Raw genomic sequence first — 27,382 nt, 5'->3', positions numbered from 1 at the left:
CCCTGACATGATTTCTGGGGAAGGCCCGAGCCCCCAGGCCTCCCTCAGCCCAGCGACGACTTATCTCTGAGCTCAGTTGGGCAGCAGGAAGGGAGCCAAGCGACCACCGCGGGCAGCTCTTCCTGCCCCAGAAGCCCCTTTTGGGAGCGGCAGGGGATGTGGCCACTGACTCAGGGGCGTCAATCACCCCTCTGCCCCGGCCTGCGGTTGCCCACCACACTCTAGGGGGAATCAGAAATCAGGGAGCAGAGAGCATTCTGGGGAAGTCCCAGCACGTCCAGCCTGGCCTCTGGTCCAGACCCTCCCACTACGGGTGTCCAGGAGAACCCCTGTCTCTGTAAACAGCCCACTGCCAATGCTGGGGGCATATCTGTCTCTTCCAGACGCCTGAAAGTCAGACGGCCGTGCAGGAGTGAAGGGCACCGTGCAGGGCCGGGGAAGGCCCTGGCTGAGACCACCTCTCCCTGCTCCTGGCTCAGCTCTGCGGCAGAGACAGGGCACGGGGCCTGCCCACACCCTCCGGGGCTCTCCTCCCCTCTTACAGATCTCAGACTTTTAGTCCCAATAGAGGGAAACTCTTGGGGTCAGGCGGAGAGACCCCCAATCTCCGTTCCACAGCATTCGCTGGGTGTGCACTCTGGGCCCTGGTGGGGTAAGACCTAGGAGCAGGGGCACCTAGGGGACTGTAGGAGGCCAAGGGGCTACCAAGCCCAGAGCCTGGGGCCAGAGGAGTCTTTCTGGAGGAAGCAGACGTCTGAAAGACAAAAAGCGGGGTGGGGGGGAGGACTGCCCCCAGCCAAGGAACCAGTGGTGCAAAGGCCCTCGGAGACAATGGCTCAGGTCAGCTCCTGGATCCACTCCCAACCTGCTGGGGGTCTCGGGGTCAGCTGGTGCCCCTCTCGGGCCGCAAGGGCCCAATGTATAAAGCTCGAGTGCCTTCGATGGTTCTGGGAGCCGTCCTGTGGGGGCTCAGGGTCCCCCAGCCAGGCCCCTGGGGCTCTCAGGCCGCCCACCTGCGGCCCAGTCCTCCTCTGGCCTCCTTTGGGAGGGAGACGGGGGCTTCCAGAGCGGAGCGTCCCCCAGGCAGCTCTGCAGGAGCCAACAATCTTAGCTGGAAACCGTCACAGCCCCGGGTTTCCTCCAGGCTGGCCCCCAGCGCCCCCCTGCCGGGCCTCAGACTTATCACTGCCCTCCAGCTGCTTGCCCCCAGCCCCCCGCAACCACCTCCCCGGGGTGATTCAGCAAATCTTCCCTCCCGGTGGGGGACGGGTTGGGACAAGGGTGAAAAAATCACAATGTCAGATTACAAAGCCCCAACCGTAGGGCAGGGCCCTGGCAGGGAGATAAGGGTCCCGGCTCCCCGCCCTCGAAGCCCCTCTGGCAGATAAACCTTCTAAAGCGGCGGGGGGCTGCTGCAGGTGTGGGGCGCGGAGGCCCGGCCTCGAGGAAGTCTGGTGGAGAGAGACAGGCCGTTGGGTGGCCCTGCCAGGGCGGAGGGCCCGGGGCCCGGCCACCACACAGCCGGCGGGACACAGAGGAAGCACCCGCAGCCACGGGTGGTGCTGCCGTCCTGTCTCCGCCCCCGTGGGGACAGTAGAAAGGGAAGGGCGGGGGCTTCCACAGAAAGTTCACCGGGAGGGTACCCACGGATGCCCACCACCCCTGGTGCCCCCGGCCAGCGCAGCCCGCAAGCCGTGCGGAGCAAGAGAAGGCACCTGTCCTCATAGGGGCCAGGAGGAGCCGGGAGGAGCCGGGAGGAGCCGAGATGCCATTGATGGTCCCTGAGCCTCCCCCAGGGACGACAGGGATAGGCCAAAGGTGACGCCCCCACATCAGCTCTGGGGACGTCTTCAGAGGTGATCCTGACTCTCCAGGCTGGAGAAGGGCCGGACCCAGGCTGCCCTAGGGCCCCGACGCCATCTCCCGGGAGCTCTGGACATGGGGAGGATGCTGGGGTAGTGAGGGCCGGCTTCCCCGTCTGTGTAGACGATGGGCTTTGAGCTTGGGCCTTAGGCTGGGCTCTGTCTCCTGAGGCAAGTCCTTTCTCTGCCCTGGGCCGGTTGCTTGTCTGTAAAATGAGAATGGTAATAAAACTCACCGTGAGAGCTGCCCTGGAGACTCGGCGTGCGCGTGGCCCCCACACGTGGCCCCAGACAGCCTCTGGTCTCCAATCCAAAGCCCAGAGGAGGGAGGGTGAGCCTCTGGTTGGAATGGAAGTGACTTGGGGACAAGGGCTCACACAGTACATGGCACACAGGGCCAAGTGTCCTGCTGTCCTCGTGTTTGGCTGCCTCTCCTGCTTTATCTGGGGAAGCTTGCAGAGGTCACGCGTCGGGGGACGGTGAGGCCAGCTAGTGTGGACACAGAGAGCATTCCAAGCACAGGCTTGGTTCCCAGGGCCCTCTGCCTGTTTAAATCCCCAAGCCTGTTGGAACTCCTCGGAAGCCCCCTGGGACTTTGGGGGAAAACCATTTCTTCCTCTGGGGCCTTGAGTTGCACCAGAAAGAGAGCTGGTCAAGACGAGGTCTACACTCCCTTCACTCTAGAGTTTTGCCAAAAACCAAATGCTCGTTGGCCATGTGCTTGGCCCCAGGGGCTGAACCGGGAACGAGGCTTCCCAGCGACATGGTGCACATCTGGTCTATCCATACACTGGAATACTACTCTGCCTCAAAAAAGGCCGGGGCGGGGGGGATGGGGAGATGATTTAATAGGACCAGAGTTTCGGTTTTGCCAGATGGGAGAGATCTGGGTGCTTTTGGTGCTGGTGGCTGTCCCCCACCCCCACAACAAGTGGGTACTTTTAACACCACTGAACTGTGTACATACAAATGGTTAAAATGGCAAATTTTACAATCTGTAAAAAGCTGAGGTTACACTGTGGCCTTGGTGTTTGCCGAACACAGGCTTGAGAACAGGGGCCCAGGCCTGAATGGCTCGCAGTCCAGGTGGGGAGGCCCCTCCGCGGAGGCCAGCAGCGCCAGGGGGCCCTGATCTGGGCTGGAGCCTGAGGGACCTGCGGGGCTGTGGGAGAGCCTGGGGGGGGTCCCTTCCGGGGTGTGGGCGTTAGTAAACAGGGCACCCAGCAGGTGGCAGCTCTGGAACCCCCACGTCCTTCTCTTCTTTCTCCCAGACGGGCTTTGCCTGCCTCTGGGCTCTTGGAACAGGGCTCCCTCTGCCCAGAAGGCAGTTCCCTCGAGTCCTCACCCGACTCACTCCTCCATTCCAGCCTCAGCCCCCACGCAGTGCGACTCGCATGTCCCTGTGACGATCCCGCCTGGTGCTGATCATGACTGTCAGTACATAACTCTGACCTGCCGCCACCTGACAACGTGCCGTGCGGGACTCCACTGTTTCCCAGCACTCGGCACATAGATACTTTCAGTGCATGAATGGGTGGGTGGGCGGATGTGTGGCTGGTGGACGGGTGGACGGTGGTTGGTTAGAAGGATAGATGGATGGGTGGGTGGGTGGTGGGGCGCATGGTGGGTGCTTGGGTGGATGGTGGTTTGTTAGATGGGTGGGTGGTTGGGTGGACGGACAGTGGTTGGTTAGATGGATGGATGGATGGGTGGTTGGGTAGATGGCGGGTGGTTGGGTAGATGGTGGTTGGTTAGATGAATGCGTGGTTGGATGGGTGGATGGTGGTTGGTTAGGTGGGTGGGTGGTTGGGTGGATGGACAGTGGTTGGTTAGATGGATGGATGGATGGATGGATGGATGGATGGGTGGTTGGGTGGATGGTGGTTGGTTAGATGAATGGGTTGTTGGATGGGTGGATGGTTGGGTGGACGGACAGTGGTTGGTTAGATGGTTGGATGGATGGGTGGTTGGGTGGGTGGGTGGATGGGCAGACAAATTAATGGGTCTGTTCCTCCCCATCCCCAAAGGGCTGATGCAGAGTGAGGGCTCAGAGGTTGTGACAGGTGGGGCTGGGGGTGCTTTCTAATCTTTTGCCCCTTGACCTGAGCCTGCATGGGCCATGAACCTATGCCTCTTGCCCCCCACATCAGTGAGAGGATGCCAGGGACCGCAGCCCAGAGCTGCACCAAAGGGGCAGGACCCCACCCTTGGGGAAGACAGAAGGGCCCTCTGATCTGATCGGATCAGACTGGAAGGCCCTTCCCAAATGGCACCCTTGGTCCATGCTGAGCACTTCCCACATAAACACTGGGTGCCATGTGTCCCTTCCAGCAGTAGAACTGAGACACAGTCTTGTCCAAGGTAGAACTTTAAAGAACCTCTGCCCAAAGTCTTTCTAATCTGAGGGCAAGCCCTGCCTACGCGGTTGAGGGTGTCCTGGCATTGACCTCTCTCCTGGGACCTGACCCACAGCCCTGGCCAGACAGCAGCATCTCCGTCTTCACTCCCCGCACCCTTGGCTCCCTCTCCCTCCTTTCTCGCCCTGTCCTCTCCCTCCCTCCCTCCCTTCCTTCTTCCAGGCTGTGGCCCAAAATGGCAGACTTGGCTGCACAGGTCATTCCTACTGGCTTCTGAGGGTCCCTAAGCCCCCAGACCAGCCAGGCTCAGGCTGGTGCCCCTTCACATGCTGAGGGGCTCTTTCCTTAGCCCTCCTGATGACGTGTCTGTCTCCCTGGGAAACCGGCGGAGGAGACCCCGCCTCTCGCTGTCAGGCCAGGGAACAGGAGGTGGAGGGTCAGGGGGCAGCCAGTGTGTCCCACGCAGGGGCCCCAAAGTGCGAGGAGGACACCCCTTCTTAGAAGTCACCGTGAGCTGAGGGACAGGGTAGGGCAAAGGCGAGGAGTCCCGGGGAGGGGTTGCCAGGAATGGGGGGGGGCGGGCAGAAGTTGTCTGGTGGGAAGGAGTCGGGAAAATCAGGGGGAGCTGGACCTGCAGACTCCGTCAATGAGGAACCACAGCAGGTGTGAGGCGGTGTACAGGTGGGATTTGCAACCGAGGGGAAGCAGCGCCCCCTGGCTTCTACAGGGGGAACGCGGGGAGGCCCTGAACCCGGCCAGAGGGGAGGCTGCCCCAAGGGGGTCAGGCAACCCTTCCAGATGAAGAGCTCCTGGGTGTCGGGAACCGGGCAGGCCGGTGCTGGGGGAAGGCCCGGCGACCCGGACGCGGCCTGGCCTCACCCAGGGAGCCATCATAAACGGAGCAGCCGGGACAGGGGAGCAGTTCGTGACGGGCCGCGGAATCACAGGCGCACACGCCCTTTGAGCCGGCGGCAATCTCTTCCAGACGGCCAGCCCGCGTGTGCAGAGACACACCGCAGTGATTCATTGCCACGCCGTATTTGCAAAAGGTTGGAAACAACCGAAGTATCCCTCAGAGAGGGCTGGAGAAGGAAATCAGGGGCCAACCGTACAGCGGGAGAGCGGGCGTCCGTTCAGGAAAATGAGGAAGCGCCGCGTGAGTTGACCAGGAGTCATCCCCGTGGTGTACCATCCAGTGAGAAAGGAAGGTGCGGAAGGGAGGGTACGGTGAGCTATGCTTTGCGCTCACTAATTTATAGTTGGCTTGAATAGGTCAAGGGTCCTATTCTCTCTCCAGGAAAGCCAGTAAAAGCACGTGCAAATATTTACTAGAGGGGGGAGCAGAGTAACAACTGTGGGGGTTAGCTATCCACTTTTTAAAGGGGTGGAGGAAAAAAATATGCATATATATATAAAATTTTGCTTAGAACCACGCAGATTATCTTCAGGGAGATAAACAAGAGAAACAGGAAACTGATAAGATGAGTCGATCTTAGTGTCTGGGGAAAGGAGTTGGAGGGGCTTTTCTCTTCGTAGGTTTAGTGTCCTTTGGATTTTGAACCCTGGGTATGGAGCATCACTACCCGTGGAGGAAGCAGGTCGGACACCAGCGAGGGGCTGTTTGCGGGCACGGGGACGCTGACAGGGGACACGAGCTATCTGGGGTGACGGACGGGGATGGAAGAGAGCATGGAACCCTGATTCAGGGGACAGAGTGGGCCACACAGCAGTGAGTGGACTGGGGGACCAGGGAGCGTGGGGAGTCCAGGGTGACACCCAAGTTTCTGGTGTTTCTATTCCTGAGAAAGGACCCCCAAAAGAGGAAGGTTGGGGGTGAAGAGGTTTGGGGAGAGACAGAGGAACCCAGTTTGGGCATCATTTGTCTTTTCCCCCTTGACTGTCCAGGACCCACTCGACCTCCTTCGTGGAGAAATCTCCCCTTGTGGGTGGTCTCGGGGAGGGCAGTCGCCAGCATCGCCTTACGAGTCCACGTGAGCCCTGCGCTCTCCACATGACCAGCCCACTTGGCAGGGTGGTTCACTGCAAAGGGCATCAGGGAATTTCTTGGGTGACAGAAATATTCTCTATCACGACCGAGGTGGCGACAGACTGAACGATACACTTACACGGGGTCTATTTCACCGCATATAAATTACACCTCCCTAAAGTTGATTTAAAAGTAGATGTTTTTCTTTTTCTTTCTTTTTTTTAAAATATTTTATTTATTTATTTGACACAGAGAGATCACAAGTAGGCAGAGAGGCAGGCAGAGAGAGAGGGAGAAACAGGCTCCCCACTGAGCAGAGAGCCCGATGCGGGGCTCGATCCCAGGACCCTGAGATCATGACCTGAGCCGAAGGCAGAGGCTTAAACCACTGAGCCACCCAGGCGCCCCAGATTTGTTTTTCATATAGAATACTCTCATATGATATATATTTTATATGTAATATATTAAAACCATACCTATATGCGCACAGTTACAATGGCCCACAAGGCAAGAGGGATCTAAACGTGTCTTTGCATTGCTGTGGAAACAGAGTACGAACCTATATTTGACTTTAATAGAACAAGGATTCATACTATAATCTCCAGGGTAACCAGTACATGTACAGCTATTTATTAGAGGGAAAACAGAATAATAAAATATGATTAGCATAAAAGAGGAAGTGAAAGGGGAGGGGAAGACAGAACAGGCAGGGCAGGAGCATAAAAGATTTACACTAGAACAGATCAGCTTTGCTTTAAATATAAGACAATCAAATACTCCGGACCAAAAACAGAGGGGAGTAGGAGGAAGACCAGACTCCATCCTGCTTAAAAAAGACAGGCAAAAATCAAAGCCCGCAGAAACGCTGGAAGTAAAATGACAGAACACTATATATATATAAAACTATGCACATGAACCAAAGCAAACCTCCCATAGTGACAATTTAGACTTTCCAGACGAAGAGGAACATTTCGTGAGCATTAAAGGCCCACTCGTCAGGTGAACTAACACTTCCAAATTTACGTGTACACAAACACACGGACCCCAGACAGAAACAAACCAAATCACAGACCTGAGAGGAGACTAGGCGAAGTCATGATTACGTGGGAAATTGTAGCAGACCTCTGAGAGACTGAGCAGATGCGCACGCACGCACACACACGTGGGCGTCCACACGCACGTGGGCGTCCACACGCACGTGGGCGTCCACACGCACGTTACACCCAGGAAAGACATAAGACATCGCATCTGCCATTGTTTTCAGATGGACCCAGAATGCTTCACAAGGCTGACTGTGTGCTGGGTCCTAAAGCAAGTCCCAGTACATTTTAATTTAATTTTTAAAATTGATTAAGTCATCAGTTTGTTTATTTAAGAGCGGGTCCAAGCAGGGGAGGGGGAGAAGCAGAGGGGGTTGGGAGAGGGAGAGAAAATCCCGAGCAGACTGAGCACTGAGCCCGGTGCCGGTCTCAGGGTTCCGTCCCACAGCCACGAGATCATGAGCTGAGCCCAAACCAAAAGTCTGGTGCTGAACCGACTGAGTCACCCAGGAGCCTCAGCAAGTCCCAGAACATTTTAAAGGGAGGGTTAAAATCAGGTAGAGTATGTTCGCCGACTATTGTGAAACTGAGCTAGAAGTCAAGAACAGAAAAGGAAATTTTAAAATTCCCCAATTTGGGGATATCGAGCAAAAGATTTCTAAAAAAACTCATGGATCAAGGAAAACCATCACAATGGCTATTTGGATACAGGTTCAAGTGAGGGGACGGGGACAGGAAGAGAGAGGGATGGAGCAGAGGGGAGGGAGGGAACAGGACACCCTGACAGGCAGTACAGACTTTGGAAAAGATCCTAAGAGAAGTTTTGCTTTTTTTTTTTTTTTTTAAGATTTTATTTATTTATTTGACAGAGAGAGGTCACAAGTAGGCAGAGAGGCAGGCAGGGGCGGGGGCAGGCTCCCTGCTGAGCAGAGAGCCCGATGTGGGGCTCCATCCCAGGACCCTGAGATCATGACCTGAGCCGAACGCAGAGGTTTTAACCCACGGAGCCACCCATGCGCCCCGAGAAGCTTTGCTTTTTTAAAAAAAGATTTTATTTATTTATTTGTCAGAGAGAGAGAAAACATAAGAAGGGGGAGCAGCAGGCAGGAGGAGACGGAGAGGCAGTCTCTCCCCTGAGCGGGGAGCCCAACACAGGGCTAATCCCAGGATCCTATGCCGAGACACCACCCAGGTGTCCCCAGAGGTCCCCTTTGAGCTACAGTTTAGAAAGCTGTGAATGACCACGTGCTGCCACGTAACAGTGAAACAGCTCAGGGTAGTTCTGAGATGGGGGGGGGGCGCTTTGCTGGAAGGTGTACACAATGGTAAGGTCCTTCTCTACACCAAAGAATACAAAATTAAGAACACAAAATTAGGTGGAAAAGCAAATCACTATTTAGAATGAGAGAAAAAAACATACGACAAATGATAAACAATTCTATATGACATCTAAGTAGCCAGGAAAAAATTTATACTAATCAGAGGCTGGACATCGCCCTAGAACACCTTTTCCCACATATTTTGGCTACATATTCCTTGTTCGCCTCCTCATATAATAATTTCTATTAAAATTTTTTTGGGGGGCACCTGAGTGGCTCAGTTGGTTAAGCCACTGCCTTTGGGTCAGGTCATGATCCTGGAGTCTCGGGATCGAGTCCCACATCCGGCTCCACCACCGAGGGGCGTCTGCTTGTCCCTCTGACCTTTCCCCTCTCATGCTCTCTCTCTCTCTCTCTCTCAAATAAATAAATATTTTGAAAAAATAAATAAAAATAAAAATTTTTTTCGGGACACCTGGGTGGCTCAGCCAGTTAGATGTCCGCCTTCAGCTCAGGTCATGATCCCAGGGTCCTGAGATCAAGTCCAACATCCCAACATCGGGCTCTCTGTGCTGTGGGAAATCTGCTTCTCCTCTCCCACTGCTGCTCCCCCTGCTTGTGCTCTGTCAAATAAATAAAAAAATCTTTAAAAACTTTTTTTTTTGGTAGTTATTTTAAGTACGCTCCATGCCTGACTTAGAGCTGGAACTCACGACCCCGAGACCAAGAGCTGCACGCCCTTCTGACTGAGAAAGCAGGCGCCGGACAATCTGTAACGTTCTGCAGAGAGGATGGAAAGTCTGGCTGATCAAAATCCGACTTCTGTTACTGCTGGTTAGAACACCTTTTTTCAGCTTTGCAACTCGGTACAGAGAACGCCGTAGCAAACAGGTCAGATATGCTGGAGAGCGTAGAACACGCGACTTTGCACCCAGACAAGCTGGCTCCCCATAGTACCTCTACAGAGTCGAGCCCTACACAGAATTCCAGGAAATTCTATTTTGTGTGATTCCTATTAAAAGCAAACAGAAATCTATGTTACATTAATACTTGTTCAGTCTGCCTTATCACATCTTGACAGGGAGCTTCCATTGCAAGGGTTGACGAGAACCAAGTTCTCCCCGTACAACTATGTTGGAGTGTGTTCCTGGAAGTCAGTCCCATGCAGGACCGCCAGCAACAGCCCTGCTGTGAACCACACACGTATTCCATGTAATCCAAACCCAACAGACTCCCGGCTGGACTTCCCCTTCGTCCAGTCCCTTAAATGCCTGTGACCCCTCTGATGCCTCCCAACACGGGGGCAGGTGCGATGGCGGGCAGGCTTGGTAGAGACCGGTCTTAACCAACTGTGGTCGAAATGTCTTACTTCTAAAAAATTTTATAAAAGCGTATGCCGGTGTGAACACAATGGTAAGGCACTCCCCAGAGGCACCTGCAGTCGATGTTTAAAATTTTATTAGCCTCACTGCATATTTACCTCCGCCCGGCGCGCATTTGAGAATATTTAACTTGGCAACGTAAACGCAGTTCGTGAAGCAACTTCGAAGCTCCCTCCTGCGTGCATTTCGGCTGGTTCCGCTCTGGGATGCCGAGCTGACCGGGAAGGCCAGTGTTCCGGGCAACCGCTCGCCCCACTTGCAGCTGGAAGGAAAACGGAAGCCCCTGGGGCAGCTCCGAGGCTCCATCACCTGGGAGCGGCTGGACCCGCGGGAGGATTTCCGGACCTGGGCATGCGTGCAAGTGGGTCTGAGAACAGGCGCGGCCTCCCTGCGGCCCGACGAGATCGGAAGCAGGCTGCTGACCCCTCCCCCGCACCCCCAGCGCGGGCCTGTCGCGAGGCTCCGTTCCGCGCGCCCCCTGCCCGTCTCTGCTCCTTGGGCGGAGGCTTCGCCTTCTCCCAGGTGTCACGGGCACCCGTGACCACCAGGTGGCGGTGTTGCCCGCGAGGACGCTCTGCTGCCACCTGGTGGCCCAAAATGAACCCTACTGTCCACTTCGAAGGGTGCGGGGACGACCTAGTCTTGGCTGAGGAATTGGAGACACCTACTGTGACCTACTGTGTGCTTCCCAGACTGACCCCGGGGCCCAGAAAGCAATGTTCAGATTCTGGGGTCCAAGGAAAACATTTCCCAAGGGCGCCCGGGGGGGCTCAGTCGGTTGAGCCTCCGCCTTCTGCTCCGGGCACGACCCCAGGGTCCTGGGACGCAGCCGCAGGTCGGGCTCCCGGCTCAGCGGGGAGCCTGCCTCCCCCTCGCCCTCCCCCTGCTCGCGCGCCGTCCGTCTCCGTCCGGTGCACAGCTAAGGCCTTTGGAGCAAACTAGAAACACCTTCCAAAGCCCTCCTCGCCTCCCCACCGTGCCCCCGCCGGGACTCAGGACTGACCCACGCGTGCCGCACGCCCCGGGCTCTGACGGCAACACGCCGGTCTGTCGACTGACCGCGCGGACCTGCGGTGAGAGTCCCCGTTCCGGGACACCGAGCTCGCTGCGCACGGCGCGGGGACAGGCGGAGGCGCGACATCTGAGCTACCGTCACGGAGGGCACGACACACTCCGGAGGCCCACAAGGCCTCATGCACGGCGCCTCCTCCGGGGGCGGGAGCTGCCCCAGGCGCCGCCGGAGAGGCCGTCCGGGGCTGCCCGGAGCTCGCGGCTCGCGCGTCGGCTACCGCCGGTGACCGCTCGCGGTGCTGCCTCGGGGACGGAAAACCCACTCGACGGCCCGCGCGGCCCACGACCCCCGACACGCGCCCGGAACCGCCCTCTGGGGAGCCTGGTCCCCTCGCGCCCCCCGGTCTTCGTCAGCCGCAGCCGCTTCTCCCCGCCCTCTCGGCCCCGGCCTCGCGAGGCCTCGCGGCGGGTCTGCCCCTGCCCTCCGGCCCGCATCCCGAGCCCCGCGGCCGAGGCGCTTCGGGGACTTCCGTGCGTGCAGGTGCGGCGCGCGTTCCCACACCGACCCTCCACGCGCCGCCGGAGTCCCCTTCCCCCAGCGGCCGCCGGAGCAAGTCAGAGACCCACGGGGACCCCGCAGCCGACCTCGGCCGGAAATCTACCAGAGCCGCGACAGTCCCACGCCGGAAGGCGGGCCGGAAGTGTGCCTCGAGCCCGCCCCCGAGTCTTCATTGGAAGGAGATATAGGAAGGGGTGGGAACCCGGCCCGGTTGCGGTTCCTCATTGGCTGAAATCTAATGAGCGGGAGAGAAGGGGCGGAAGCAGGCTTCCCCGAGCCGCTTCGTCGGCCCTCGGGTTTTCATTGGCTGAAATCGAGAGTTGGGCGGTGTCTCCCCGTCCTCCGGGTCCCTCGCGGGTTGCTAGCGGCGACAAGCCCTTGCCCCGCCCCTCGGGGTGGCCTCTTCTTTTTAAACCCCAAATTGAGGACCCGGCGATCCTTCACCCCGAAGCCTGGGGGGCTGGACTTGGCCTTTGCTTTCAGAAGCCTCGAGTCTGCCGAAGCCCTGGGATGTAGGGAGACTCGAGCGGCGAGGGGACCCGGAACGATTCTTTCGCGGAACCATTGCGGCGAGGCCCCTCGGAGCGCGCTCAGGAGCGGACCGCGGCGGTCGGGGCCAGACGGGCAGGGATGGCGGCGACGGCGACGGGCGCGGCCGACGCGGGGCCGGGGATCGCGGTCCCCGTGGAGCTGCGGCGCGAGCGGCGCATGGTGTGCGTGGAGTACCCAGGCGTGGTGCGCGACGTGTCCAAGATGCTACGGACGCTGGGCGGCGAGGAGGGCGTTTCCCGGGTGAGAAGCGGGACGGGGGGAGTGGCCGGGACCGCGGGCACGACCGCGTCGGGCACCTCGGCCGGCGGGGCGGGAGCACCCGGGGGAGGGTGGTCTCCTCGGCAACGGAAGTCGGGGCGGGCGCCGGGAGGAGCGCTTTTCCCGGGGAGCCGCGGGAACCGGCTGCGGTGGAGACGCGGGAGGGCGGGGGGTCCTTTCCGTCCCGTCCTCCCGGGGTGCGGGGACCTGCTGGGCTGCCGCCGCCTCATTCACACCGAAGGCCCAGGCGCGGGGCATTGAGGCAGGGGGCCCCAGCGGCGCCCCGTCCCAGGACCGCGGGGACCGTGGCCTGAGCCGCCCGACCGGCCAATTCCAACGTGAAATTAGTTTTCACACGTGTTGTGTGTCTGTCTCGGCCGCTTGGCCCCGGGGCTGTGGCCTGCAGGAGGGCGGAGCCTGGTCTGCCGTGCTGGCTCCCGCCGTCGTGCCTTCTTCCCGAGCTCGTCGGGTGCGTGACGGGACCCTCGGGCAGCCCAGCGGGTTAGGTCCCGTAGCCCCTTCCCCGGTGAAGACTCGGGGAGGAAGAGTCGGGTCAGACAGACTGCCGCGGGCTCACGCGTGTCTCCCCTCGAGGTCTGTACTCTCGCCTGCGCGTCCTCCGGCCTGGTGAATGGGGAAACCCATGTAGCCCAGGACGCCATAGGGTCCCGGTTAGCCGCGTGTTGTTCTCTCGTCCTGGCTTACTCACTTCACCCGGGCACCCACAGGGTCCCTGCTCTCACGAACCCCAGGGGTGTCTGTAGCCGACTGCGGTGTGAGCCTTTTGGAAGAGACCGGCCGCTGATACGCCCCTTCCGTGCGGCGTGTGCAGCTTCTCTGCCCCGCCCGCAGCGGGGGCTGTTCCAGCCTCACAGTCTCACTGATCCGTGTCCTGTGAGAGGGGGTTCCTGAAGGTCGGGGCTCCTTCTAACCTGCATCCCCCCCCCCCCCCCCCCCCCGTGGTTCCTGAGCACCCCCTAGGGACCAGGCTGCGTCCTCAGTGCTGGGGACCCAACAAGCTGAAAGGCAGATACTCTCGGCCCAGTGAGCATTGCTGGGGCTTTCGTGGCCACACAGCCGACGCGTACTGTGACCCTCCTGCCGTGTGCGGAGCAAGCACTCGTGGGTGGGCGACCCGTGTAGAGTGTTCACCACGAGCTGGACACCAGACTAAGCGTGTTGCCTGTTCCGTGGTTCAGCAATTCGTTTAGTCGTCGTTGCAGTCCTGTGAGTAGGTGCTGTTCATATCTCCGTTTTAAGGAGAAGGAATCCGGCTCGGAAAGGACAGGTGACAGCTAGGCAGAGCCAGAGTGCTTCCTACTAGTTGATTTCATTTCCTTTGGACCTGGAAACGTTTGCCCGTGAGACTGATAGCAAGACCGCGTGGGGCAGGTAGTACCTGGGGGAGGAAGGTCGAGACAAGCCACCCCGCCCTGCCAGCCTTGGTTCCTCCGTGGTAGACTTGGTTCCCTGCACTGAACGGGCCCTTGCGGTGGCGGGGGGTTCTGCTTAGCTGGCTGTCCCTGTCTGCAGCCTCCAGCCTCTTAGAAGGAGGGGAGCCTAACCGTATCTTCTCTACCAGATAAAAGGAAGATAGTTGGGTTCGAAGAATGGCTCTTTTGAGCATCAGAGCTCAGAATGAACCCTGTGTCCCCTGGCCCTCCCCTTGTTGTCTGGGTCACCATCGGGCTCTCGCTGAGCGAGGGGCAGCTCTCTGCCCGTCGCCTAGCTGCTCACTGCCTCGCTGTGCCTCACCACAGGTCTACGCGGACGCCACCAAGAGACTGGAGCTGTACTTCCGGCCCAAGGACCCTTATTGCCACCCCGTGTGCGCCAACCGCTTCAGCACCAGCAGCCTGCTGCTCCGGGTCAGGAGGAAGACCAGGCAGCAGAGAGAGCTGCCGGGGCCTGAGCCCCACTCCGGGGCCACGTTCCACATAGAGATACTTGGCATCATCTCCACCGTTTACAAGTTTCAAGGTAACTGCAGCTTCCTGCGTTGGGTTATTTTAGGACCTATGTCCATGTTCCTGTCGGTGCTCTGTGGGTCCTCACACGGGGAAGGGGGCCAGGCTGTGCCCCGGAATGAGGGGCGGGGGATGGACAGAGCTGGACAGTCCAGGCCCATGCAAGAGGCGCATGTTTCCCCGTCCACGCACAGCCCTCCGCGGATTGTGGGCTCACTGCTGCTCATCTCCTGCGTCCTCCAGAAAGGCTCGTGTTCTGAGTAGCCCCGTCATTTTTAAGGTCGTTGTATGGGGCCGAATAAAACTGGTTAGCAGGTCTCCAGTTTTTGACCGTCAGTGTTTTGGAACCGTCTCTAAGTCTTGACTGTGTCCTGGTTTTGCCTTTTCTCTGCAGCCTTCCCAGATCACCTCAGCCCCTGGGACTTCATGTTCCTTTGAACTCTTGGCCACCCGAGTGTCTCCCGTGGGGTCCTCCATCAGTTTGCTACCCACAGGGAGCCCCAGTGAGGAGGCGGTAAGGGGCGGGGCCAGGCGGGAGAGTAAGAAAGAGCCAGTTTGTTTGGGCAGGCGCTCGGCTGCCCTCAGCCTCAGGCTCTTCTCCGTACAGTGTGGGATCCTGGGTTCCTCAGGCCCTCGTGAAGGGCGGGCGTCCGGGGGATGCCGTGAAAGGGCCAGTTCACACACACAGGAGGCACTTGGCAGATCACGAGGGAGCCTTAGTGGAATGCGCAGCGTCACCTGCAGCTCTCAGACAGTCTGCGGAGAGCACGGATGCAGAAGAGGGGCTGGAAAGTGGAAAGGGATGGAACCAGGGCCCGGGATCCCGCACTGGGCATTTTGAACATCAGTCGTGCTGGTGGCACGTGGTGCTCCCCAACGAGGGCCATCCTTCCCGGGCCAAGGTCTTCCGTGATGCGTTTTCCATCCGTCTGCTCGAGCTGGCACCCCGCCACTCAGTCAGCATCCCGGCCAGCCGCACCGGCCATCCTGGGGGCTTGTCTGAGGCGCAGCGTCCCAGAGTCTTCAGCTGGGCCCCAGGTGCGTCGTGTGCACTCTGCATTTCAGGAGGTGCTGATCTAGACCGGACCCTCCCACACCACATCGCCCCCGACCCCCCAGCCCTGCCGGGAGACTCCCAAGTGCACAGAGTCGCGTGCGCAGAAGTGTTTCAGAGGGTGCTGCTCTGGCTCCCACCCCCAAGGCTCCCTCGGCACCCCGGAGAACGTGTGGGTGCCGACGCGCCGCGGCCGCCAGTTCCTGGGAGGGTGGGGTGGGGTGTCCGCCATCGGCCGCCTCTCTTTCCAGGGATGTCCGACTTCCAGTACCTGGCGGTGCACACGGACGCGGGCGGCAGGCACACGTCCATGTACGACAAGGTGCTCATGCTCAAACCCGAGAAGGAGAGTTTCTTCCACCAAGAGCTGCCGCTCTACATCCCGCCACCCATCTTCTCTCGGCTGGACACCCCAGTGGACTATTTCTATCGGCCAGAGACGCAGCACCGGTAAGCGCCTCCACTCTACCCCTGGCCGCTGCAACATCACGGTTCAGAGCAAGGGCCCTGTGGTCAGAGGACCCGGGTCCCAGAGGCAGCCGAACCGGTGACGTGGAGACCTTGCTCAGAGCTCCCACGCCATGGAGAGGGAATCAGGATGTCACCGTAAGACTTGGAAGACTCGTGCCCCAAAGCATGTACCTTGAAATACTTGGACCAGTGAGTGGCCGGCAGAGTTTGATAGAGTAAACGAGTGATCGTCCATGAGTAGGGCGTGGCTAGTGAACGTTCAGCCCTTCCAGGCCAGGGAACCCCGTGCAGCGTGTGGGAGAGCAGGCTCGTGGGCCGATGTGGCATTTGGCCAGGGTGCCTTCCTCTGTTAAAAAGGCAGGTATAGGAGCCCATCCTGTGCTGCAAAAATAAATTGTGGCATGACGGTAGAAACCTAGAAAATTCTGGAAGATGGAGCCCAGAGCAGTTACCTGTAGAGGGGTGAGAGGATGAGAATGTTCTCTTCCCTCACTAAATGTTTTCATCAACAGTGCGGACCCAGGGTCATGGCCTGGGGCACTGCTTGGAGCCCTGGGTCAGCAGAGGACAGATGAGGTCCCTGCTGGGCTGTGTGGGGAGCTGGACGGAGCATGAGTGAGCCAGGAGTGAGCGATGGGCCCGTGGCCAGATGCACGTCCTAGAGGACATAAAAGGGCATAAGGGCAGTGAGTGGGTGAGGGCTCAGGGCCCTCAGAGGGGCTGACATTTGGAACAGAACTAAGTGATGACATGTCCGGGCCGGTGAAGATCTGGGGTGAGCATTCCAGACCAGAGGACTGCACCTGCAAAGGAGTGGCTGCAGAGGGACTCTGGGAGAGGAGAGTGGTAGGGATGAAGGTCACACAGACCATGGTGAGGGCCTTAGATTTGATCCTAAAGAGAAAGTGCGTTGTTCTCTTCCCTTAAAACACGGAGAGTTCCAAGCACAGCGCAAAGCAGAGCGAACGCTCCGGCTGCGGCCACAGCTTCTGCGACTGGCCCCCGTCCCGCACTTGCCGCCCCTGCCAGGCCCCATCTGCCCAGCACGTCCTCAAGAAATCAGTCTGGGTGCCTCCCGCGTGGGAGGACTTGTGTTGTCATGCGAACCTGCCCCGCCGTTGCCAGGACAAGCGAGAGTACCGGCGTCCCCCACACCTCCCGGTGCCAGTCGTCCCTCAGTTTCCCCAGCCAGAAGCAGGCTCCCGGCAGCTTCCATTCGCAAGGCTCGGGCCTCTTGAATCCCCGGCCCTTTCTGACCACAGGAGCGAGCGGTGGTTCCAGGGGCAGAAAATAACAACGGTGTAAGCAGAAAGGGTCAGGCCACACCTCTCCCAGCCGAAGCCCTCCACGAGGGGTGACAGGTTTTTCTGCTTGTGTGGTACTCGGCACGGGAGTTTTAGGCATGGGAGAGACGATTTGCATATTTCTGAAACGCTTTGATTACTTCCCCCACAAGCATTTCCCTTCAGAGCCCGAAACAGACACAAAATACACAAGGGAAACTAGTCCCCTCTGCACTGCTGGGTCCTGGCACGGGCTCGAGCCGCTGAGTCACATGTCTGTCCTGTGGGACACGTAGGCAGCTGCTCCCAGTCCTCTGGGGGAGGCACAAGGGAGGAAAGCCGGCTGCCCTTGGACCACAGGCCCTTTTTTCCTCCCCATGTGGTTTATCGATGTTCCAGCAAATGGAAAGAACCTGCCTTTTTTCCCAGGGCCACTATTGATTTTTCTGCTCTGCTGGCCTTCTGGGGTACACCAGGGCTGGTGGGGGGGCCAGGCTGCAGCCTTGCTGGCCCCTCCTTGGGTCCAGGGAAGTTGAGCTTCCTGCAGGACCCTGGGCAGAGGAGAGGCTGGGAGGCTGGCCTGCAGGGTCCCCCTCCTTGAGAAAGTCAGTGGGGGAGCTGGTGAGTCGGCCCAAGGAGCCCTTTCCCTGTGGTGACCGGGTCCCAGCAGGCAGCCCACCAGCGGGAGTGAGCCACTGTGGCCTTCTCTCAGGGGTGTTCAGGGTCTTGGGGGATGTCTTTGAAGACAGGGTCACGTTACACATTTTTGGGGTGGTTTCTAACAGAGTCACTGTACAGAAAAGACACAGACTTGCTCTCATCTTTGTAATTTTATTTTCCAGTGTGTTCTTTATAAATATGCAGATGGTTTTTACTTGTGTAGAAAATTAAGATAGAATAGAAACAAATTTGAAAGGTAGTGATCGCCTGGGCGCACTTGGGTGGCTCAGTCGGTTGGGCATCCGACTCTTGATTTCGGCTCCAGTCATGATCTCAAGTCATGAGATGAAGCCCCGCTTTGGGTTCAAGATGGGTGTGGAGCTGCTTAAGATTCTCTCTCTCCCACGCCCTCTGCCCCCCCCAATAGAATAAGATAAATAAAAGGTGATAATCACCTGAATGAAAATGTTGGAGTCCAGGACATGCTTTAAAATGTATTTCAGGGGGGCGCCTGAGTGGTTCAGTGTGTTAAGCCTCTGTCTTCGGCTCAGGTCATGATCTCAGGGTCCTGGGATCGAGTCCCACATCCAGCTCTCTGCTCAGCAGGGGGCCTGCTTCCCCCTCTCTCCCCGCCTGCCTCTCTGCCTACTTGTGATCTCTCTCTTTGTGTCTAATAAATAAATAAAATCTTTTAAAAAAAAAATGTATTTCAGGGGCACCCGGGTGACTCAGTTGGGTAAGCACTTGACACTTGGTTTCAGCTCAAGTCATGACCTCCGGTTGTGAGATCGAGCCCCATGTCCCGGCTCCTCACTGGCACGGAGTCTGCTTAAGACTTTCTCACCCTCTCTCTCTGCCTTCCCCTCTGAAATAAATACATCTTCTAAAGAATCCTTTTTAAAAAAGTGAAGAAGTGTTTTTCAGAATAATTTCGTAGGTTTGGAGTGGGGTACGGATGGAATGAAATTGGCCGTGTGGGAATCGACGCTCACGGTGGGTTGTGGGGCTTCTTGAGACTGTCCTCCTGCTTCGGTACAGGCTTGATGTTTCTGACGACCAGACTTTTTTTTTTAAAGATTTTTTATTTACTTACTTGAGAGAGAGAGGGACTTGAGAGAGAGAGGGCACGAGCTGGAGGAGGGTCAGAGGGAGAAACAGACTCCCCACTGAGAGGAGAGCCTGATGTAAGGCTCGATCCCCGAGATCTTGACCTGAGCCAAAGGCAGACGCCCACCCGACTGAGCGACCCAAGCCCCCCTGACATCCGCCTTAATGAGCTGACCACCTGGGCATGGCGCCAACAGAGCGGCCTGAGCACAGCGGCCTCTAGAACCCTCCCTCCTGATCCCCGTGCTGTAGGACGGTGCTGTTCAGTAATGACCTTCAGCCTCCCTTCACCCAGCTGTTGTTCAGATGCCAATCATCCAGAGGGTGGCAGGATGGGGTTCACGGGCAAACGAAAGCTTTGGAGTCCCAGCTCTTGTCTTCACGAGCTCTGACCCTAGGGAGGTTTCTGGCTGCTGTCAGTTACTTCATAGGAAATGGGTTCCTTCCTCGGAAGGCTGCCTTGAGGGTTAAGGAAGTGAATCGGGGGAGTCAGCAAGTGTCGTCCGTGTTGCGGGACGGCTGATCCAGTGCGCCCTGCATGGCTGTGCCCGCCGACCCTCCCAGCTCGTGCCACGCGGTTCTGTCTGGTGCACGCGGGTCTCGGTGGCCTGTGAGACCGGCAGCCTCACCGCTTTTGGCTACCCGCCCCGCACCCCCGCCCGGTTTCCAAGCTGCGGGCCCCAAGGCCTCTGTGAGCCGTGGGCACGGTCGCTGCCCCGTCCCGCCTGGCCGTCACCCCAGCCCGTAGCCCCGACTCCGGGGAGCGGCACCCGCACGTGGGCTCCCTGCCTGGTCTGGGAGGTGCCCCAGCCCACCCCGGCTCTCTCTGCCCCAGGGAAGGCTACAACAACCCCCCCGTCTCAGGCGAGAACCTCATCGGCCTGAGCAGGGCCCGGCGCCCCCACAACGCCATCTTTGTCAACTTTGAGGAGGACGAGGTGCCCACGCAGCCGCTGGAGGCTGCCGTGCAGACGTGGAGGAAGATCTCCACCAACCCCACGGACCGCAGGGTGGAGGACGAGCTGCGGAGGGTGAGCCCCGCCGACCGCCGCCGTTTCCCCCCGGGCCTTCCCCCGTGTTGCCCGTGGCTGTGCTGACTGCGTAACCGGGTCGTCGGCACACGGGGACGTTTCGTCTCCAGATGTCATGTCTCCGAGCCGCGCTGACATAAGCCCTACATTCCCAAGGTTGTAAATACTTCAAATACTTCTCAGAATTCTGGAGAGGTCGTTGGGGGGGTGTAAGCAGTCGGTGCCCTGCCTGCTCGTGACTTCCCAGTGCGGCTCTGGGGTTCAGGAAGCTTTCGTTTGCCCGTCCCTGGCGGCAGGAAAGCAGATGGAGCAGCTGCTGGGCGCTCCCTGCGGCTTCAGCCCCATTAGTGCTGGAGGGGGCGGAGCAGCCTTCTGCCTGCCTCCCCCCACTCCCGGGGCTGGCAGGCCCCAGGAGGCGTTGCCGGGGCCTCTGTTGCTCAGGCCCGCCCAGGCGTGGACGGCAGGTTCTGCTGACGGAGGCTCCCCTCTGCCCTTGCTGAAGTGGGCTGTCCCCTTGGGGAACAGTTTCCCTTGGGAAAGAGACTGTGTGGACGCCTGACCGGTTTCCAGCGTCACTGGTCGCTGGAGGGGAGCCATGGGGGACCGCTTTCCGAGGGCCCTGCTAGTCCTCCAGGCACAGCCCAGTCCCCGGCCTGGCACCCTGGCCCCCCATCCCCCAGCCACACTGACTTGTGCAGTCCTCCCTTGGGCCAGGCCGTCCCCTTCAGCCTTCACAGCATCCCAACTGAGGCGCCGCCCTCTAGGTTGGGGTTCGGGGTCCCAGAACTCTGGCATGTCCCCTTCTTGGCCCTGCTCTGGCTCCTTTGGTCATCTGCCTCCCTCCCTATCCTGTGAGCTGTGTGAGGACAGGGACCATGTCCTTTGTGGTCATTCCAGGACGCCCAGGCCCTGCAGCCACACCTGACCTAGGCTGGGGGTGCGGTCCCCGCTCCCGAAGCCAGGGACCCGTGAGTGAGTACAGGGACTCCTGGAGGCTGCTCCTTGCCTGGTCAGCCCCTGTTCTCCACCAGCTCGCCTCCCGAAGGCTCTGCTGGGGACCAGACCACGCTGGAGAGCCTGAGCCAGGCGGGCGGGAAGCTCCTGGTGCTCATTTCAGTCTCTGCCTTGACCCCCAGCTGTTCGAAATCCGTCCCGTCTGGTCACGAAATGCCGTCAAGGCCAACATCAGCATCCACCCTGACAAGCTCAAGGTCTTGCTGCCCTTCATGGCCTATTACATGGTGAGTGCCTGCCCTTGGTTCCCACCAGAGTCACCCTGGTCACTGAGAGGACCTCTAGGAGCTTCAGCAAGAACAGGTGGCCCTGTCCCAGCAACCCACCCCCTTCCCCCTGCCATCCTGGATGGCTTGTTACAGCCCCAGGAAGGCCCTCCATGACCTCCCAGTAATGCTAGCGGTACTGGATGATTTTAGGATTAAAGAATAGTTACAACTTTTAAATAAAGGGATTATACGTTCTTACGTGACCTTGTATTGAGAACATTCGAAGGACCAGATCCTTCTATGTTAGATTCCCTTTAGAGGTGTATATTCTGCCCCTTTTTCCTCCCGGCGGTGGGGGGGGGGGGGGGGGCAGCGGGATTCCCTTCTTGCCTCTGAGGCAGAGCCAGGGCTCAGAGAGGTGGCGTGTGCCAAGGTCCTCTAGCCAGCACGTGACACAGCCACTTGGCACCCCCAGCCTGGATGCGGAGCCCAGGTCCCCCAACCCCAGGGCCACCAGCCTGGGCTCGTCTGCCTGGGCTCAGTGGGGTGGGGGCGGGAGGGGCGGATCTGCCCTCGGCTCAGTCCAGGAGGGCCTGGGGGTGAGGTGTCGTTACCGAGGTTCCCAGAGGCGCTGGAGGAAAGCTCTCTCCATTACCAAGGGTCCCCGCATGGAGCCCTGGGGAGGCAAGGCTGAGATGTGACCATGACATGATGACAGGTGGGGCAGAAGGAAGGCTCTTGCCTCCTGTGCTCGGACCCAGACTTCAGAGAGCTGCTGTCTCTTTTAGCATCAGCTTTCTAGACATAGGGACCTCAGGTGTGTGCCCGTTGGCATGGCGGAAGCACTCCCTGGGCACTTCCTGTGTGCCAGGCGGCGTGGGAAAGGCTCCCGGGGCGTCTTCTCATGTAATCCTCAGAGAAGCAATGGGAAAGGGGGCTCCTGACACCTCCAACAGGAAGACCAAGGCGGAGAAAGGCCAAGTGACCAGCCCAAAGTGACAGAGGGGCACACGGCAGGGGCTGGCCGGGGGCTCCAGCGCTGGGTCCCCAGCTCTCGGGTGTTCCCCTGCCCCACCCCGGGCCTGCATCCCTGAGCCAGCCGGGGACGGGCCTCGCCCCCTTTACCCTTTCTCCTTCTGTCTCCAGATAACAGGCCCCTGGAGAAGCCTGTGGATTCGATACGGGTATGATCCCCGAAAAAACCCAGATGCCAAGATTTATCAAGTCCTTGACTTCCGAATCCGTTGTGGAATGAAATATGGTAAAAATAGCCAAAACCTTGCCTTGCTGTTTCTCTCTCTCAGGATCTTTTTTCTGCTAGCTTTCTCTTCTGTGGGGATGATCCACATGGGGAAGATAAAAAAATCTTTGCTTGGTGAAATCTTTGTAGAATAGTGTCGAAGTGAGGGTCCTAGCTTGAGTCCTGGCTCCACCTTTGGCCCTTGAGCTACTGACCCCGCTGTCCCTCCACTCGGTCATTCTCACTGCTGGCTCCCGCGGTGGGGGCCAGGTGCCCGGTAAGCATCCAGCCGCCAGGCCTGCGGTGAGCCGCTGCTCGCGGTCCTGTGTGGCTGGCGCTGGAGGGGTGGCTGCTGGTCCCTGGTGCGTGGGGGCCTGGCGTTCCTTTCTCAGGAGCCGGCCCCAGTGAACCCCTGGTGCGCCGATGGCACAAAGCCAGTTCTGGTTGCCGGAAGGGCCTCTGCGCCCGCTTGCTTCCAACACGCCTTTCCTGGTCTGCAGGTTACGCCCCGAGTGACATGCCCGTCAAGGCCAAGCGCAGCACCTACAACTACAGCCTTCCCATCACCGTCAAAAAGATGCGTGAGTGCCTCTGCTCGCCGGTGGCTCGGGCTGGTTTGCCCTCACGCCGAGAGACGCTGAGGAAGATGGGCCTCTGGGCTGGTGGGGGAGGGGGTCCCAAGGGGCTGCCCCAGGGCGCTGCTGACCAGCACGCCGGGGAGGGGCGGGGAGAAACGTCCCCTGTGTTCCCAAGTACTGCTGCTGTCCCCTCACAGCCAGCCAGCTCGTCACCATGCACGACCTGAAGCAGGGCCTGGGCCCGTCGGGGACGCCTGGCACACGGAGAGCGACCTCCAACAAGTACAAGCTCAAGGTGGGTGCCCCCCCGAGCCCCAGAGGAGAGCAGCCGCCCACCTGCTCGAGGGCGCAGTGGACCGGGAGGGAGGAGGCTCCTCCCTCGTGCAGGCCGGGCGCATTCCCGCTCCAGAGTCCCCAGTCGGGGCCACCAGGAAGGGCTTGGGCAGGCAGCTCTGCGCACGGGTGCCTTCCAGGACAGCCTTGAGAAGCGCGCCGAGGGCTTGGTGCCAGCCACCCAGCCCTGTGGCCACTCAGGACCATCTGGGCGTGTGTCAGAGGCATAAGTGACGCCAGCAGCGGCTCGTGGCCGCCTTTTGTGAGCCTGTGGCCGCCGCCCGCATGGGCCGAGTGGGGTGTGCGCGGGCGTGCAGAGCCGCGGCAGACCGCCCGGCCCTTCCCTGGGTGGAGTGGGGTGCTGGCCGCCAAGAGCCTGGGACCCCTCACAGCCTCGTGGGGTCCTCAGCACACCCGACGGCGGGAGTCTGTGGGCCTCCACCGCCTTGGGCTCTGTCCCTGACCCGGCTCGGCTGCCTCATGCTGGGGGCAGGTGTTTGCGGGGAGGCGCGGGCAGCTGACACGGGAGGGGCAGGCACGGAGACACGCGCCGTCCGTGTCCTCGTCTCATGAGGCCGCCATGTCTTGGCCTCGGTGACCGTCCTGCTACTCGGGCTGTGTCATTCAGGCCACCATCCCTATTTCTAGGAAACGGGCACTTGATAAACGCTGCTTCTCGGCGGGCACCATGTGGGCCCAGTTGGTAGGAGGTGGTGAGGCACTGGGGCAGACTGTAGAAGGCTCGCGACGCTGGCATGATAGTCTGCACCCTAGCCCGTGGCCGGCCACACAGGTGGCTCACGGTCCCAGGGCCGAGGGCGTCAGAGCCTCCGTATGCCGGCTCCTGGTCCCCGGCCTGAATCCGGGGGCTTGGGGGTGGGCAGTCAGGCCTGCCAGGTGCGGACCGGCCAGGGAGAGCTCTGAGCTCCGACGCACTGTCCATCCTCCTGTCCTCTCCCCAGGACTCGGTCTACATCTTCCGGGAGGGGGCCTTGCCGCCGTACCGACAGATGTTCTACCAGCTGTGTGACTTGAACGTGGACGAGTACGTGCTGAGGGTGGGGGACGGTGGTGCTGGGGACCGAGGCCTTCCCTGCCCCTCTTCTGCACGTCAGCCTCCGCGGGAAGCCCTGCCGGGGCAGCCGGTGCTGGGGCGCCTCCGTCAGCCTCGTGGCCCACAGGAGCAGTTTCTGGGATCTGCCTGGGCTGCGCCCCTGGGCTGAGAGCTGGGGTCTCCCTCCTCCATCACGCACGTGAAAGCTCGGGACACGGTTCCTGTGCCCCCCGGCTGTCCCCAGAGCCTAGTGACCTGCCAGCCAGTTGTTCTTGGTCGTGTTTAAAAGGGGTGGCAGGGGGCACTGGGATGGGAATAGACGGGAGCACGTCAGACGCAGCAGAATCAGGTGAGAGCCTGGGGTTCTGCAGGAAAGTACGCATGTTCTCTCCGAAGTGTGCAGCTTGGGGGGTGGGGCCACACTGGTTGCGACCTCAGCTGGGAGCGGCCGGCTTACGTGGGTGCTCCTCAGCGCCAGTCTCAGCCCTCTGCGCGGCCGTCTGCGTGCGTGTGTTCCCAGCGCTGGCCCGCCTCTGCCGGACCCTGGGGCCCCCGTCGGCGGAGCTCCCCCAAACACCGAGTCCTAATCCCCAGGCTGCAGAGGATCATTCACCGCAACGACGGGGCCGAGACCTGCTGCACGGAGCGCGATGGCTGGTGCCTTCCCAAGACCAGCGATGACTTGAGGGACACGATGTCCCTCATGATCCGGCAGACCATCCGCTCCAAGAGGCCTGGTGAGCGCTCGGTGCAGAGGGCCCCGCGCTGGGCAGAGGATCCCTGCAAGCCCCGTTTCCCAGTAAATTACAGCCCAGTGGAATCATCCCACCGAAGCCACATCCCCCAAGCTGCCCACCTCTCCCTGGAAGGGAGTCAGGCTGCTCAGCCCAGGGGGGTCAAGGCAGGAGACGGGCCCGGAGGGCAGGGCTAGAACCAGGCTGGAGCCACTGCTTTGTGCCCTGACACGCCCCCCCCATCTCTTCCAGCCATCTGGGGGCGCGTCCTGCCTATCTCCTTGCACCAGGAGAGCAGGGGCAGCAGGTGTGGGGGACCGGGCAGCCCTGGCTGCTGGTGGTGGGATGTGGGGAACAGGAAACACTTGGTGGTTTGCGGGTCTGATGAGGCGGGGGTGAGGGAGCGAGAGCGTCCCCAGATTCCGGACCCCGCCGGACTCCCCGGAGCTGACGGGTGTGGGGACTCCCAGCCTTATTTGGGACACGGCCTCGTCTGAGAATGTTTGAGGCTCTGGACCCTTTCCCCGGGAAAAAATTCACAACACTCCTGCACACTCCCGGGGTCCCTTGGACCCGTGAAGCCACCCAGCCTCTGGGAAAGTGGTTTTCAAAGCTGTTGGCTTCCGCGGTCCCCTGAAGTGCTTGTTACACTGTGGAGTGCCAGCCCCTGGCCCCTGTACTTGCCCAGGCAGCTGCTCCAGGGAGCCCAGACGCCCGTCATCGTAAACAGGCCCCCAGCAGCCCGATGGCTGGTCTGGACGCGCCGCTCTCTGGCACCTCCCTCAGGCTGAGGCCAGCAGTAGCTGATCTGGGGGCCACCCAGGAAGCCTGTGCTGGGACACACATGGCCTTGTCTTCTGGCCCCAGCTCTCTTCTCCAGCCCGGCCAAGGCCGACAGGGGGAAAGAGCCCCTGACGTACGAGTCTGGGGAGGACGAGGAGGACGAGGAGGAGGAGGAAGAGGACTTCAAGCCATCCGATGGCAGTGACAACGAGATGGAAACAGAGATTCTGGACTACGTGTGACACAGCCCTGCTCCCAAGACTGGGTGTCCCTGATCACACAAGACTGGCAACGGAGCCGGGACAAGCCGTGGCTCCCTGGTGCTGCCTGCGGTAACCGGAGCGGCCCTAGGAGCTCCCCACCAGAGGAAAGCTAGTGTCTCGGTGCTGGGTCCAGCTGACCCTGGTCCTGCCTGTGTGCCCGTGACACCAGCTGCGCAGGGCTGCCCTCTGGCCCCAGGTGCCTGGGGACATCCCCAGAGGGTGTGACCTGGCTTTACGCCGGCATGACCCAGCCCAGCGTCCGGTAGGCTGAGCCGGTGCCTAGTACCTCTCTCTGGCCGCGAGCAGCAGAAGCTGGAGGGGTGATGTGGCCAGGGGAGGGGGGCGGCCTTGCCTCGGGGTTGATGACTGGTCTCCAGCAAGGAAGCTGCTCCGTGGTCACAGATGGGCCAGGGCTGCCCTTGGGTTTGGATCCCATTCATCTGGGACCCCGCTGGAGTTGTCCTTGCAAATACACGTTCCAAGGAGAAAGCGGTGTTTCACTGTGGGGGTCGGAGCCACGGGACAGTTTCCCCTTGCAGGTTGGGGGGGGGAGCAGCTGGGAGCACCCCAGATTCCAGGCCCCAGATGGTCCTGCAGCGTCGAGCTCGGCCCTCACTGCTCCAGATGTGTTCTTGAGGAGTCCTGGGCACACAGACCCTGTTGCGTCTCCGCTCCTTGGTGTGAAACGCGGCAGTGCAGGGTTCTTGGGGGGCGGAGTTGGCTCTCCCCGGGGAGCACTCCCACGCATGCCAGGGCTGTGGCTGTGCCTTGGTCCTGCAGAGAAGCCTGGGCCAGAGGCTCCCGTGGTCACTCCCTTCCTCCGCCAGCAGACCAGGCTACCTATTGTGACAGGTCCCTAAGTCACATTTTAAAGTCCAGTGTCTCAGGTAAGCCTGTCTGCTGCCCCGGCTCCAGGGGAGCCCTCTCAGAGGACAGATCAGGAGCCCCCGTGACCCACAATTGGCCTGAAGTGGCTGGTCCTGGCCACCTGCCTTGCAGAGCGCCCCGTGGCCCCGCTCCCTGCTGCTGGGGATCAGGAGGGGTCCCCTCCCCCATATTCAGAATAACTTCCTGTAGAGCAGGTTCTCAGAATTGGAAAAGCTGGACAGAAGGTGTGAGTTAACAAATCCCCGTACTTGTGCGGGTCAGGGGCCTCGGGCTCTTTCCCCGCTCGTCCTCACACCACGCAGCTGTAGGCACACGAGCCCCAGCCCAGCCTGCACAGCCCCTTGTAGCTTTCCTGAGACCTCCCTCCCACCTCCAGTCGCTCACCT

The 27,382-nt window shown here is 60.1% G+C and overlaps 1 protein-coding gene across 1 annotated transcript; it reads left to right on the top strand.

Annotated features, from left to right (window-relative positions):
- Window positions 1-11,883: 11,883 nt before the first annotated feature.
- On the top strand, window positions 11,884-26,573 carry GTF3C5 (general transcription factor IIIC subunit 5). Its single transcript, XM_046023314.1, has 11 exons — window positions 11,884-12,309; window positions 14,088-14,307; window positions 15,600-15,798; window positions 19,705-19,900; window positions 21,037-21,141; window positions 22,270-22,384; window positions 22,864-22,944; window positions 23,139-23,236; window positions 24,237-24,319; window positions 24,923-25,065; window positions 25,930-26,573. The coding sequence occupies exons 1-11, from the start codon at window positions 12,148-12,150 to the stop codon at window positions 26,085-26,087; spliced, it is 1,560 nt and encodes a 519-aa protein (XP_045879270.1). The 5' UTR covers window positions 11,884-12,147; the 3' UTR covers window positions 26,088-26,573.
- The last annotated feature ends 809 nt before the right edge of the window (window positions 26,574-27,382 follow it).

This window comes from Meles meles, chromosome 11 (genome assembly GCF_922984935.1).
Source record: "Meles meles chromosome 11, mMelMel3.1 paternal haplotype, whole genome shotgun sequence".
NCBI classification, from domain to species: Eukaryota; Metazoa; Chordata; class Mammalia; order Carnivora; family Mustelidae; genus Meles; species Meles meles.
The sequence above is the reverse complement of the archived record's forward strand: the minus strand, read 5'-3'. Positions and strand labels throughout refer to the sequence as shown.

Bases quoted from the DNA above. Each gene is read 5' to 3' on its own strand.
- GTF3C5 (XM_046023314.1), top strand. From the start codon at position 12,148: ATGGCGGCGACGGCGACGGGCGCGGCCGACGCGGGGCCGGGGATCGCG. The intron at 22,945-23,138 runs GTGAGTGCCTCT...GTCCCCTCACAG, and splicing joins CATCACCGTCAAAAAGATGC to CCAGCCAGCTCGTCACCATG. The intron at 24,320-24,922 runs GTACGTGCTGAG...CCTAATCCCCAG, and splicing joins TGTGACTTGAACGTGGACGA to GCTGCAGAGGATCATTCACC.